The following is a 15,836-nucleotide window of genomic DNA, read 5'->3' as shown; positions in this document are numbered from 1 at the left end:
GCCTCAATGAGCTGCTGTAACAGCCCAGAATATACTCCTGCCCAGACTATACCCGGAGCTAGCTTGGGTTAGCCCAAACAATACCCACTCCAGACAGCCAGCCCAGAATATACCCCTGTGCAGACTATACCCCATGCTTGTGGACAAATAACACAGATGTATCTCACTTATAAAAGCTGCCTCAGAACATATATAAAATTTGATATCAATCGATGAAGAATTAAAAGTTACATGTAAATTTCAATTTAAACATAGTAATTAGAACTATCAAATGCAATATTCAATGTACCAAGATAAACCTAATGTATAGGTAGATGGAGAAAAATGATGACTTGTGCATGTGTGCAGTGCACCTGTACTATGAGTCCTAGAATAGACTTGAACAAATGTGGCCATTCGTGTTGGATTTATATTGGTACGTTTTAAAGTATTTTGCATTTGATAATTCTAAATTGTTATGTTTAAATCGAAATTTACATGTAACTTTTAATTCTTCATTGAGTGATATCAAATTTATATATGTTCTGAGGTAACTTTTATAAGTGAGGTACATCTGTATTATTTGTCTGCAAGCATGGGGTAGTCTGGATAGGCGTATATTCTGGCCTAGTTGTCTGGAAGGGGTATAGTCTGAGCTAGCCCCAGGTATAGTCTGGGCAGGGGTATATTCTGGGCTGCTACACCACCAATTTTCCATCCTGTTTAGACTTGTTGTACTCATATCCCCGCACTATTCGATAAAGCTGCAGAGAGATGCCTGCATTCAAGTATGTGTACACCCTGCATGTATCATGATGTGTCACCTCATGCATTTTATCTGTAAGGTTTTTTAACACGTAAACTAGGGTTTCTATGTAGTGCATGCATGTTCAATGGTTCCAGTTTTAACTAAAACCGGAAAACCTAAGGTTTTGAACATTAAAAATTTGAAAATTGGCAGCCCCTTCGTGGACCCCTTAAAATCACTTTATGGACCCTAGTTTGGGAACCAAGGCTCTAGACTCTTACCACAATTGAAAAAGAATAAGAAACAAAAATTAAATGTAGATTGTAACAACAAAGACTACTGATGGATTGTAAGAGTTGTTAGAATGTTCAACAAAATGCCTTGCACCGTTTATTCCAATTCCTTATATTTGAAGCTCAAATCCCACCAAGGTCAACTTTGCCTTTCATTCATTGAAGGCCAATAAAATAAAGTACCAGTCATGTACTTTATTGTCGTGCACAATACCCCCACTCTACCCTCCTACTCTCAAAGTTGCTGGCTTTGCACCTCAATTAGAAATAACTTTTTCTACTATAGGCACAAGGCTTGAAACTCTGGGGGTTGGGTGGGGTTAATTGACTACATTAACCTCAGTGCTCAACTGGTATTTATTTTATCAACCCTGAAAGGATGGAAGGCAGAGTAGACTTTGGTGGAATCTGAACTTAGAATGTAAAGTCAAAAGAAAGGTCACTATGCATTTTGTCTAGCATGCTAATGTTTCTGCCAGCATTATCCAATGTTTTACAGTTAAAAATAAAATTTACAAATGATGCAGTGATGTACAATGACATTTGCTGCAGCAATTAAAAATCTAATTCAATTGAATAAATAAAAATGAAGTAGCATTACTTTGAAATGGTCAGAACTCATATTAGTGTCTAGAAGGTTAGAAATTGTTTCCCCATTATTGAGTTTGTGAAGGAGCTCTAGTGCTTGGATACATTCTTGTTGTCTGATTTTAACCTGAAATTAAATCAAAAGGGAAATGGTATTAATATATTAACCATGAAATTACAAGGGAACGGTTGCTGAACTACAGACAATACTGGCTGTAAGTTCACAGGCATTGTGTGAATGATTTTCTTATGTTTCATCACCCAAGTGTTTCAAGTAAAGTTAAGCCCAAAATCTGTTGTTGCAATTGATGGGGTTCGAGTAAGCCAACTAATTTGGTTTCAGGAAAGGCCATTCTAGTTGATAGCAGTAAGAGAGATAAAGCAATTGAGAATATGAAGACAGAAGACCTCTGGTCCATCAAGAATTACCATTGAGATGCTTAAAATATCTGGCGGAGTGGGATATGGTCTAGTCACCTGTATAATTAAGTAGGTTATACAGGAGGATATCATATCTAAATGACTGGAGTAGCAACATTATAATCAACTGTTACAAGGTGAAGGAGGTCCCTTAGAGAGAAGTAATTATAGAGATATCAAAATTCTGGGCCAGGTCACGAAAGTTACTGGAAAGGTTATAGCTCAACTATAACCCTTTCAGAAAAATTGTGTAAGAGGAATCAGATATAGCATACAAAAGGGAAGACTGACCAGATATGGTCATGAGAAGAGTATGGATGAGAACAGCTGTATAGAGAAATGCTGATTGTTAAATGTAGATGGAGCCTGTGGAAGGAGACCAAGAAGACTTGAGACATAGTTGTGAAGACTGACCTCAGGGGGAATGACAAAGGACTGAGATGACTGGCAATTCATTGTTCCCAAGAAGACCCAAATGTCTCAACAAAAAATGAGATCTGAAAAGTTTATCGTTAATGGCTCTGCCCCTGCACCCAATCTATTCCCTGTCAAGTTTTCTCCACAACTCCTCTTCCTAACACTGATCTCTCCCTCACTCTTCTAAAACCAGCATCATTTTCTCAACCACTGTAATTATATAAGAACAGAACTGAACATATTTGAATTACCTTCCTTTTGTGCTACCAGTTATCCCTCTCCTTGGAACCACTTCCTTTATTAACCATCCTGCATGCTCAATACCATCCCCTGCCACTTTATTTTCCACCAAACATTCTTTTTCCCTTAACACCCTCATATCTGCCATCATCGCTCATCTGTTGCTTTAACAAATCAGCTAAACCACCAGTCTGGACTATGGTCCTTTACTTCTTGACCATGTAAAGATGGAAAGCAAAGCTGACTGAAGATTACACCATCACGACACCATCACAAAAATTTCTACAGCTAATAAAGTTGTAATTTTTTTCTATTAATTATTAACTTCAAATGTTTTTCATATTTACATCAACATTATGTTTTAATTGGTTTGATCGCTGTTGTTATAAAGTGTCTTAATTCCAGATATATACATATTGCAAGACTGGATATAAACTAAGGATGGTGATGCTTTAGACAGAAATAACTACAGGGGTATCAAATTGCTGGATAAAGTGATGAAGACCACAGAAAGGGTTATAGCCCAACTAATTAGGGAGAGAGTTAGCCTAGAAGAGATGCAGTTTGGTTTTGTGCCAGATAGAAGCATCTCTGATGCTATATTTCTGGTAAGGCAACTGCAGGAGAAATACCTAGCCAAAGATAATCCTCTGTACTTGGCTTTTGTTGACTTGGAGAAAGCCTTTCACAGGGTCCCCCCGATCCCTTATCTGGTAGGCAATGTGGAAACTAGGGATAGACGAGTGGTTAGTCAGAGCTGTACAGACCCTATACAGGGATGCGATCAGTAAGGTGAAGGTCAGCAATGAGTATAGTGAAGAATTCCAAGTAAAAGTAGGGGTTCACCAAGGATCAGTCCTCAGCCCCCTCTTCTTCATCATTGTCCTCCAGGCAATAACAGAGGAATTCAAGACAGGCTGCCACTGGAAGCTCCTCTATGCTGATGATCTTGCTCTCATAGCTGAATCACTCACAGAATTAGAGAAAAAATTTCAGGTGTGGAAGCAAGTTCTAGAATAAAAGGGCCTCAGAGTCAATCTAGTAAAAACCAAAGTCCTAGTAAGTAGGAAGATGGGCAAATCACAAAACCCTTCAGGTAAATGGCCCTGCTCAATCTGAAGAAGAGGTGTAGGTAGAAACTCCATAAGATGTACCCAGTGTAAGCTATGAATACATAAGAGGTGTAGCAATATCAAAGGAAGGTTAACCGGGATGATAGTTTTTGTGTGCGGCAGATGCACAAGGGCAATAAACACTGAAGATGTTTAGAAAACAGATTCCATCACATGCCTGCGGAAGAAACTAGTTTATAGCTTCTGCTACCTAGGTGACCAAGTCTTTAGTGGGGGTGGATGCGCTGAGAGCATTGCCACTAGAATAAGAATAGCCTGGGCAATGTTCAGAAATCTCATACCTCTGCTGTTAACAAAGGGCCTCTTGCTCAGAGTAAAAGGTAGCCTGTATGATGCATGTGTGCAAACTGCCATGCTACACAACAGTGAAACATGGGCCATGACTGTTGAGGACATACATAAGTTTGAAAGAAATGAAGGTAGTATAATCCGCTGGATGTGTAATGTCAGCGTATACACACGATAGAGTGTAAGCGCCCTGAGAGAAATGTTGGACATAAGAAGCATCACATGTGAGGTGCAAGAGAGATGACTACACTGGCATGGTCATGTGCTGTGTATGGATGAGGAGAGCAGTGTGAGGAAGTGTCACACCCTAACAGTGGAAGGAACCCGTGGAAGAGGGAGAACCAGGAAGACATGGGATGAGGTGGTGAAGCATGACCTTTGAATGTTAGGCAATGACAAGAGACCAAGACCTTTGGTGATATGCTGTAATTGAGAAGACCCAGCAAGTAAAGTGAGATCACAGCCATAGTCTATATGTGTCAGATAACCAGCCCATTTAAAAGTACCCTTGAATCATTGGGCGATACACTGTGCTTGAGAAGACCTATTGGAGCAAGTAAAATCAAAATGGAAATTGTAGTTGTGGCCCTGATGGTGGCACATAATAAGCACCATTCAAGTGTGGGTCAATGCCAGAGCTGCCTGACTGGCTCGACTAGCTCCCTGTGCCGGTGGCATGTAAAAAGCACCATCTGAATGTGATTGATGCCAGTGCTACCTGACTGGCTCCCCTGCTGGTGGCACATAAAAAGTACCATCCAAACGTGATTGATGTCAGTGCTGTCTGACTGGCTCCCCATGCTGGTGGCACGTAAAAAGTACCATTCAAACGTGATTGATGTCAGTGCTGCTTGACTGGCTTCTGTGCCGGTGGGACATAAAAAACATCCACTACACTCTCAGAGTGGTTGGCGTTAGGAAGGGCATCCAGCTGTAGAAACCTTGCCTGTTCAGATTGGAGCTTGGCACAGCCTACTGGCTTGCCAGTCCCCAGTCAAACCGTCAAACCCATACTAGCATAGAAAACGGAAGTTAAATGATGATGGTGATGATGATGATGATCTGTACTGCATCAGAGGAAAACATTATTATTACTCATTACTTAGAAATAAAGGTTTCTAATTTGTCAGTAAACATCCTTCAATGAAACATCTTATGGTAATTAATCATCAAATGCAATTAAAATGTAGTGTAGATGTAAATATGGAAAACATTTATATATTTAAAGATTAGTTAAATTAGTCCATGTAATTATAATTGTATTAACCACCACTAATCTGGATTACTTAGGCATTTAAGCTATGGACAAATATGAATTATCTATATTTTTTCCTACTAGGACAGCCTGAGTATGAACTAAACCTTTGTATAACAGTCTTGTATAACATTGATATTATTGTAGGATATCATGTTTTTATACACTTACATACTTACAATATTATATGACTCAACATAAAAGTTACTTGATTAATGCTGTTTAGCTTGTCTACAAAGGAGAAACTTGATTGTTCATTTAAATGGTGTCTTTAGAAGTAAAGGAAAATTTGTGGCAATGGCATTATATGGACAAATATTTTACTATGGAACTTATTACTGGTGTGGAATAACTACCTTACCAGCCTTAAAATTATATTGTTTAAATACTTTACTGTCCCCATTACTATATTAAATACATTATTGGTCCTGTTGTTAATACTGTTTAATGGTTTAGATCTGAAAGCTTACCTGTTTATTTCTCAAAACAAAATCATCTCTGTTGTGTTGTTCATACATCTTCCATTCTTCTTCGAGAACACAACCAATACTGTCAGATTTATCAACGTTACTACCTTCTTCATCAAACAGACTGCATTCATTTAGGTAATAGGTTGCAGAGGCTGAGCCATCTCTGTGAGATATTGAAAAAAAAATATATGCAGTTGTAAAGGCGGTGCTCCAGCATGGCCGCAGTCAAATGACTGAAACAAGTAAAAGAGTAAAGAGTAAAAGAGATGTGATGTGCTTAATATATACATTTGCAGATAATGAGAACTCCAAATGATTGTTAACCCTGCATGATATAGCAGCCAAATTCTCTTCAAACCACAAACTAGCATCTTAAATAAAGAAACGGCACATTAGCATCTTAAATAAGGAAACAACCCTAGATACTTATAAATAAATGAGAAAGTCATGGTTGGAATGACTGATCTTAGGTCTGGTGGGAAAAGTCTTAGAGTTAAACAACAATAGCTACTCACAATATATACAACAACTAATATTGGTGGCTACACACTGCATACACACCTAGTATAAACCAGGAACTACAGAAAGTATGCTCAACTAGTGTATACCAGTGATTACAGGTCCAACCACTTTGTTTGAGCTTTGGTATATTTAGAAGAGTTTACTCAGCTGCAAATATCCAATGAAGATATTGATTGCCTCCTGGTAAACATTTAACCAGAGATCTCAATAGTGCCATAAGTCCACATGAGCAGCAATGTTCAGGATTACAGAGCAACATTAAGAATTACAATGAATCCATGGAAGATGAGATCCAAATTGAAGCATTACCAATACATCAGTTAATCCATGGAATATGAGATCCAAACTGAAATGGTACCAACACCTCAGTAAATCTGATTAAACTGGCAATATTACCTGTGCTCCACTGCCACAACAATGAATCCATGGGATGCGAGATCAATGCAAATAGTGGAGTAGGTTGTACGCATACCTCCAAGGCCATGGGAGAATATGACAACAGGAAATTTGTTAATATTGTCATCAGAAAATACTGGAGACATCCACAGCACTGGAAGGAGGACATTGCCTGAAACAAAATGAAAATAAAGAGAACAATCAGTTCTTTAAGTCAATATGTGTGTAATATGTATACATATATGTATGTATACATATAACCCCTGCTCGCTTAGCCAGCGGGGTGGCATCATTTGGAGGCTAAAACAATGCGAAGCGCATTGTGACCAGCAATGTGTAGCAACATCTGATAGCCTGGTCGGTCACCGTGATATGTATGCATATATATATATATTTTTCTTATTTTATCTAGTTTCAGTTCACAAGCTGTGGCCATGCAGGTGTACTGCCATTTAGTGTTACTACATAATTTTACTTCACGAATGCTTTTTAGCAATTGACATTTGGTGCATGAGAGTTTGATGCAGCTGCCCTCATCTGCACCTCCTGCCATGAGGTTGGTTCATCTGGGACACTTGACAGGAAGAGGTTCAGCTTTATTTTGAAGATACCTATATCCACCCCATGCAGGTCTTTCAGGTCCTTTGGAAGGATATTGAAGAGCTGTGAACTTCTGAAGCCCAGGCTATTGCAGTATCTTGTCCTACATCTGGATGGCAAATTTGGAGTTCTTGGCATTATGCAGTGGTGCCCAGTTCTAGTATTTGTGTAACTCTCAATGCCAAAGTTTGGGACAAGTCCTTCCAGGATCTTCCAGATGTATATTATGGCATATCTTTCTCGCCTATGCTCTAAGGAATAGAGTCTTAATCTCTTGAGACTTTCCTAATAGCTTATATGCTGCATAGAGGCTATCTTCTCCGTGTAGCTTCATTGGATTGCCTCAAGTTCTGAGATTAATTTGACACTGGTTGGTGACGATAGCTGAGAGCAATAGTTAAAGCGGCTTAGGACAAGTGTCCTCCAGAGGACCGTCATGGTTTCCTGGTCTCTTGTTCTAAAAGTTCTAAGAATCCATTTGGTCAGCCACCTGCATTTCATTGCCAATTTAGCAACATGCACATGAAAGGATGCATCATTACTCATGTAAATGCCCAGGTCTCGCACTGACTGTGCCTTCATTCTATTTATAACTTAATAACCCCCCCCCCCCCATCACACACATCTTAAATATAATATTAAAAGTAATCAATTGAGTAAATAGACGGATAAATATTTTAAAGGACTGAATGACTCAACACTATTACATAGAGTCTTGCATTTGAGGCATTTTGTCAGATAAAATAGATTTTAAACTTAATTTTAGCAATAAAAAACAACAATTTAGAAATATGTAGGTATATAAAAAAGAGAATATATATTGAGTTGGTTCATTAATTTAGTAACTAAACACTGCTGCATGGAGCAATGCAATTAATGTATTTTGTCAGAGAATATATTTTAAACATAATTTTAGTGATAAATAACAACTTAGTGAAACAACTTGTATGATCACTTTTGGTCTTTTGTCCCTTATTTGAATTTGGCCCGAATAACTTTCAACATCTAATTTTAACCCTATATTACCCAAGTGGTTTAGTAAATATACAAATGATTCCCCTAATTAGACAGATACATGTGTTATTGTATACTGTTTTTTTTTAATAAATTTTTTAATAACTTATCTTTTATATGCAGTCTATTAAAACCACATCCCCTTAGTAATATCACTTTAACCTAAAATATTAATATATATATATATATATACTAGCAGTATCGCCCGGCGTTGCTCAGGTTTGTAAGGGAAATAACTATAAAGCATTTTTAGAGTTATAGCCAAAAAATAGCAAAAAAATGGAAAAAAAATTATGGTAAATTTTTTTTTGAGAGTAAAAAAAGGTTGAGTTGCGTCCCCTAGACAGTCTGTGGTTTGTTTTTTTTATTCTCGACCCCATGTCGAATTTATCGATTTTTTTCAGAACTGGGGGAACTTTTCAAAATTTTCGCTGCGTTAGTTTTGAATTATGACATTGGGCTATGTGTGTGTCAAGTTTCATCAGAATCGGTTGAAAGCCGTGGTCAGAGTGAGGGTACAAGCAAACAGACACACAGAAACATGCACAGACAAACTGCCGTTTATATATAGAGAGAAGAGATATATATATATATATATACATATATACATATATATATATATATAAATTCATCCACATTTTACTTATATATTCATCATTATCGTTTAAAGTCAGTTTTCCGCGCTAGCACGGGTTGGACGGTTCGACCAGGCTCCAGTCTGATCTGGCAGTGTTTCTACAGCTGGATGCCCTTCATAATGCCAACCACTCCGCGAGTGTAGTGGGTGCTTTTTACGTACCACCGGCACAGGTGCCAGGGGAGTCTGTCATCGGCCACGATCGGTTGGTGCTTTTAACATGCCACTGGCACAGAAGCCAGCCAAGGCGGCGCTAGCATCGGCCACGTTCGGATGGTGCTTTTTATGTGCCACCGGCACATTTAACATAACCTAACTTAATATAACAGAGTCAAGTCCCTATATTAATTTCTTTATTGACTTTTACTATCCTACCTACTAATAGTTAACCTTAGATTATGTTTTTTTTATTTGTATACATTTATATATTTTGCCTACTTTATTGTTTATGTTATTGGTTATCCATTAACCAACCATAACAAAGTCATGGCCTTTCAAAACAATAGATGACCAATTAGATTACGGGACTGACCATAACCCCCAACCCACTTCCCGCAGGATTTCAGCATCTTGATTAATATAATAAAGTATCTTGATTAATACCTGGAAATTTATTATTTTTAGTACCGACTAATATCACAGCAATTAATATAAACTCTAACCCACTTGTTGTGGACTTTTATCTCAAGCCCTCAATAGAAAACATATCACATATTTATATGTATATATATATGTGTGTGTTTGTGTATAATTATTATAATTATATAAGTAGAAAAATACGAACTACTACTGTAATCCTCCCTTCTCAACACATGAAACATGTATGTACCTATGGGTATGTTTGTACATAAATACATATGTGTGTGCGCGTGTGTGTATATGTATATATATATATGTGTGTGTTTGTGTGTGTGTGTGTGTGTGTGTGTGTGTGGCAGATGCTCAGGAGCAATAAACACTGAAAATGCTCTGAGACCAACTTCCGTCACTTTCCAGGGAGAAAAACTAGAAATTGTTGATAGCTTCTGCTACCTAGGTGACCAAGTCAGTAGCGGGGGCGGGTGTGTTGAAAGTGTAACTGCTAGAGTAAGAATAGCTTGGGCAAAGTTCAGAGAGCTCTTACCTCTGCTAGGGACAAAAGGCCTCTCGCTCAGAGTAAAAGGTAGACTGTATGATGCTCGTGTATGAACAGCCATGCTACATGGCAGTGAAACATGGGCTGTGACTGCTGAGGATATGCGTAAGCTCGCAAGAAATGAAGCCAGTATGCTCCGATGGATGTGTAATGTCAGTGTTTATACTCGATAGAGTGTAAGTACCTTGAGAGAGAAGTTGGACCTAAGAAGCATCAGTTGTGGTGAGCAAGAGAGACGTTTGCACTGGTATGGCCATGTGGTGAGAATGGATGAAGATAGTTGTGTGAAAAAGTGCCACACCCTAGCTGTTGAGGGAATCTGTGGAAGAGGCAGACCCAGGAAAACCTGGGATGAGGTGGTGAAGCACGACCTTCGAACTTTAGGTCTCACCAAGGAAATGACTAGAGACCGAGACCTTTGGAAGTATGCTGTGCGTGAGAAGACCCGGCTGGACAAGTGAGACCATCACCCATGGCCTCAGTCCACTTATGCATACCTTTCCTTCTTGGGACACAAAACCCTAATTGTGAAGACCTGTTGAGGCAAGTGAAAATCAAAAAATGAAAAAATGAAAAATCAAAATTGATCAACATGAATGGAAATTGTCGCTGGTGGCACATAAGAGAACCATCCGAATGTAGCCGTTGCCAGTGCCGCCCTGACCGGCTTCCGTGCCGGTGGCACGTAAAAAGCACCATCCGATCTTGGCCGTTGCCAGCCTCACCTGGCCTGTAAAAAGCATCATCCGATCATGTCCGTTTGCCAATCTCGCCTGGCCTCCGTGCCGGTGGCACGTAAAAAGCACCATCCAACCGTGGCCGTTTGCCAGACTTGTCTGGCACCTGTGCAGGTGGCACATAAAAAGCACCCACTACACTCATGGAGTGGTTGGCGTTAGGAAGGGCATCCAGCCGTAGAAACATTGCCAGATCAGACTGGGCCTGGTGCAGCCTTCTGGCTTCCCAGACCCCAGTTGCACCGTCCAACCCATGCCAGCATGGAAAGTGGACGCTAAACGATGATGATGATGATATATATGTGTGTGTGTGTTTGTGTGTGTGTGTGTGTGTGTTTGTGTGTGTATGTATGTATGTATTCCTCATTTATATACCTTTTCATTCCTACATAACTACAATAATCTTAAGATAGATTGATTATTTAAATTCCACTATTATTTCTCTTTTGATAATTTTCTCTTCCCTCTTTTTTATATTTTATCTAATAAGAATAATATAATACACCTAATCATAATAATAATAATAATAATAATAATAATAACAATAATAATAATAATAATAACCGATTCCTTTGTATGCATATACATATCATCATCATTGTTTAAACTCCGCTTTCCATGCTAGCATGGGTTGGACAATTTGACTGAGGTCTGGCGAACTAGATGGCTGCATCAGATTCCAATTTGATCCAGTAGAGTTTCTACAGCTGGATGCCCTTCCTAATGCCAACCACCCCGAGAGTGTAGTGGGCAACGGCCACGCTCAAATGGTGCTTTTTATGTGCCACTTGCACAGGAGCCAGTCCAGCGGCACTGGCAACGGACTCGCTCGAATATTTTTTCACATGCCACCAGCACAAGTGCCAGTAAGGCAACGCAGGTAATGATCACACACTCAAATGGGGCTTTTTACGTACCACTGGCATGGAGGACAGTTTGTTGCTCTGGCAATGATCACGCTTGTATGGTACTCTTTGTGCTACACTAACATGGATGCCAGTCATCGAATTTGATTTCGATTTTGATTTCACTTGCCTCAACAGGTCTTCGCAAGCAGAGTTTAGTGTCCAATGAAGGAAAGGTATGCATAAGTGGGCTGGTTACACCCCTGGTATAGGCCATGAGGTTATGGTCTCACTTGGGCTTGCCCAGTCTTCTCAAGCACAGCATATTTCCAAAGGTCCCAGTCACTAGTCATTGAATCAGTGAGGCCCAATGTTCAAAGATCATGCTTCACTACCTCATCTCAGGTCTTCGCCTTCAAAGACAACTTCTACCGACAAAAATCAGGGACTGCGATGGGTAACGCAAATGGCCCTCTCCTTTGCCAACCTAGTCATGGGATATCTAGAAATCAGTCTGTATCATAAGGTTCTAGAAAGATATGGCAGCCCTTTCTCCTTCTACATAGAAAACAACTGGAAGAGATACCTAGATGACTGTTTCATTCTTTGGCATGAAAATATAGAGAAACTCAAAGAATTCCAAGCAATTTTAAATGGACTGGACGTAAACATCCAATTCATGATGGAATATAGCCAGCAACAACTCCCCTTTCTCGATATCCTTATTAAGAAATCTAATAATGTAATAGAAACAGATATATACTATAAGCCTACAGATTCTAAGCAATATCTTCCTTCCAATTCATGCCACCCCAGACACACCAGAATGAATATCCCCCTTTAATCTAGCGAAAAGGATATGTACTATAGTTTCCAATGCAAACACCAGAGACACACGACTACAAGAACTAAAAGATACTCTCATTACCAGGAACTACCCACCTTCACTTATTGACATATGCATTCAACTCAACATCCAGGAACTCAGACATCCCAAATCAAAGAAAAATTTATGACCAAAACCCTTACCATACATCTCCACACACAACCCTCTCAACAATGAAGCCTTCAACACCATCCTCCAAAACATACCCCTGCTAAAAAAAGACCACAGAATGAACATAATCCTCCAAACACACACGATCATAAAAAGCAAGAGACAGCCTAAATCTATGAAAAGTCTCCTAACACAAACCCGAATACACTCTTCAACACAGAAGCCGACAGTAAAAAAATGTGGAAGACCCAGTTGCGGGATATGCGATTATCTAATTGAGGGATCAGAGTTCTCCTTCAAACAGGGACAACGGTTTACAATGAAAAGCAACTTCACATCTGCTTCGGAGAACCTGATATGCACACTAACCTGCTCTGGGTGTCAAGAGCAGTACATAGGCCAAACAAATAGTTTGCGTAAAAGAATGGCCCTGCACAGATCCCAGATAAAAATTCCCCAAAACAGAAAAATAACATTCAGCCAACAACAAAACACCAAACTTCAGGATTTTCCCCCTCTACCAATTCAGGGATGATACAACCTGGAACCAACGAATAAGTAAAGAAACTCTCTTTATTACAAAATATAAGCCCCTTCTGAATGGGTCTGACAAACGAAATATACACCTCAGCTTTAGAATAACACAAAGCCACATGCAAATATTACATTCCTAAGAATCCATTACAAATCAGCCCCCAACACCTCACTACTTCCACTCATTCATATTCTCCTTCCTCTTTCCTCTTCTTCCTCCTCTTCATCATCATCATTATCATCATCATCATCATCATCATCATCTACATCTACTTCCTCTTCTTCTTCAGCATCATCAACATCATTATCATCATCATCATCACCATCTTCTTCTTCATCTTCTCCCTTCCTAACTTTATCACTAATGCTTTTTAGTATAACACCTATGCAAATTCTATAAACAAACCTTTCAATAGAAACATTCTCATGAACTGCTAGCCACCACTGACCATTCAAAATACAACAATCAAGGCACTCCCAAATTCTTCCCCCCCCCTTCTCCTCATCATCCTTCTTCTTCTTCCCTACCAAGAATTCACAAGTGTGAACAAGAGAGACAGAGCAAGGCAGAAACAAGGAAAATGCCACTTATATTTGAACACTATACAAATATTCCTTTTAAAAAAACATTTCTTTTAATTTTTCTAAATTTAATTATTTAATCATTACAGTTGAAAAGGTCTCAAAATGACTGAAATGTTCTTTATAAAATTATTTTAGCATTTTCTATTTTGACTTATTTTTTCATATATATATATATATATATATACTTATTTTTTAATATTATATTGAGGGTACTACTATTCGTAGATACCAACACGCTAAGAGGGACCAATGCGGTCAAAACTACTAAAAATAAACAAAATTTTACCGAATGCAAAACTTCAAAACACATCATTTTAAAAAAAGAATTCAGTTACATATCACATGTGATTTCGCATTTAATGCAGAATATGCATTTCATGTTCGTCAGTGCAACAAACTCAAGAAATATAAGAAATTCTACTTGGTGAAATTATTGATTACTTCTTAATTAATTAATTTTACCCTTTCTTATTATATATATAATAATAATAATATTAGGGAGTAAATCCAAACTTATAGGGAAAAATTAGATTTAGGATTTCACAGTATAAATATAAATTAAATTAGAGATAAAACCACTATTAGGCAAATCAATGAAAAACATAAACCAAAACATAAAAATAAAAATAATTAATATAATATACAAAATATATAAAATATAAAATTAAAAATTTAATTATTTAAATTTAAAATTAAAATTATTAATTTATATTTATAAATTTATATATATATATATATATATATATATATATATATATATATATATATATATATATATATATATGGCGGTGCCCCAGCATGGCCACAGCTCATGAGCTGAAACTAGAATCAATCAATCAATCAATCATATATATATATATATATATATATATATATATATATATATATATATATATACATATATATATATATATATATATATATTTAAATATATATAACTATCAAAAAGTATTAAAAAGTTTAATATAAGATAAAAACTAAAACCACTACATACGTTTCATGCCCATAACCTAATTCGAATTACAATAATTTAAATTCAATTAATAATTCGAATTATGGTTATAGTCAATGTTCAGGTTAAAGATAATAGTTAAATAAATAAGCAAATATATTTAAACAATATTTTTTAAGAAATAAATAAAATAATTTTTCTTATAAAAAAACTCTATTATCAAACTAGAAACTTTAACGATTATGATTATGTCATACAATCCAATTATAATGTTAAATATTAATTTTTAAGGTAAGAATAGATAGAAAATGTATTTATCTATTCAGATATAATATGGCTTTAAAAAAACAATAAACTCACGAATAACCTAATCTCAGTTATAGTCAATATCTAATTACCTAATTATTTAACAAAAAAATAATCAAAAAAATCACTATTCATATTATTAAATTTAAGTTCAAATCAAATAATTATAAAATATTTGAATAATAACTAAATTATCAATAAATATATATAAATATAAGAATTAAGATCTAAAATTATCTCTATCAATAAATATATATACTCTTTACTCTCTCTTTTACTCTTTTACTTGTTTCAGTCATTTGACTGTGGCCATGCTGGAGCAGATCCTTTAATCGAGCAACTCGACCCTGGGACTTATTCTTTTTGTAAGCCCAGTACTTATTCTATCGGTCTCTTTTGCCGAACCGCTAAGTAACGGGGACATAAACACACCAGCATCGGTTGTCAAGCAATGCTAGGGGGACAAACACAGACACACAAACACACATACGCATATATATATATATATACATATATACGACGGGCTTCTTTTCAGTTTCTGTCTACCAAATCCACTCACAAGGCTTTGGTTGGCCCGAGGCTAGAGTAGAAGACACTTGCCCAAGGTGCCACGCAGTGGGACTGAACTCGGAACCATGTGGTTGGTAAACAAGCTACTTACCACACAGCCACTCCTGCGCCTATACATATAATAAAAAACTAAATAAATTAATTATTCATTATTACTTATGAAATATATTAAAAA

At 37.2% G+C, this 15,836-nt stretch overlaps 1 protein-coding gene across 2 annotated transcripts in view; it reads right to left on the bottom strand.

Moving 5' to 3' along the window:
- Positions 1-1,550: 1,550 nt before the first annotated feature.
- The window catches only part of LOC115210501 (platelet-activating factor acetylhydrolase), a 37,196-nt gene continuing 22,910 nt past the window's right edge, over positions 1,551-15,836 (bottom strand). For both annotated transcript variants that reach the window (XM_029779104.2, XM_036502178.1), the window contains exons 4-6: positions 6,750-6,921; positions 5,832-5,994; positions 1,551-1,735 (exon numbers count right to left, since the gene is read on the bottom strand). In XM_029779104.2, coding sequence (XP_029634964.1) covers positions 1,589-1,735; positions 5,832-5,994; positions 6,750-6,921 — 482 coding nt within the window. In that variant the 3' untranslated portion in view covers positions 1,551-1,588. The remainder of the gene's footprint in view (positions 1,736-5,831; positions 5,995-6,749; positions 6,922-15,836) is intronic.

Source organism: Octopus sinensis, linkage group LG4 (assembly GCF_006345805.1).
Source record: "Octopus sinensis linkage group LG4, ASM634580v1, whole genome shotgun sequence".
Lineage (NCBI taxonomy): Eukaryota > Metazoa > Mollusca > Cephalopoda > Octopoda > Octopodidae > Octopus > Octopus sinensis.
Note: the sequence above shows the minus strand (reverse complement) of the source record. Positions and strands in the feature narration are given on the sequence as shown.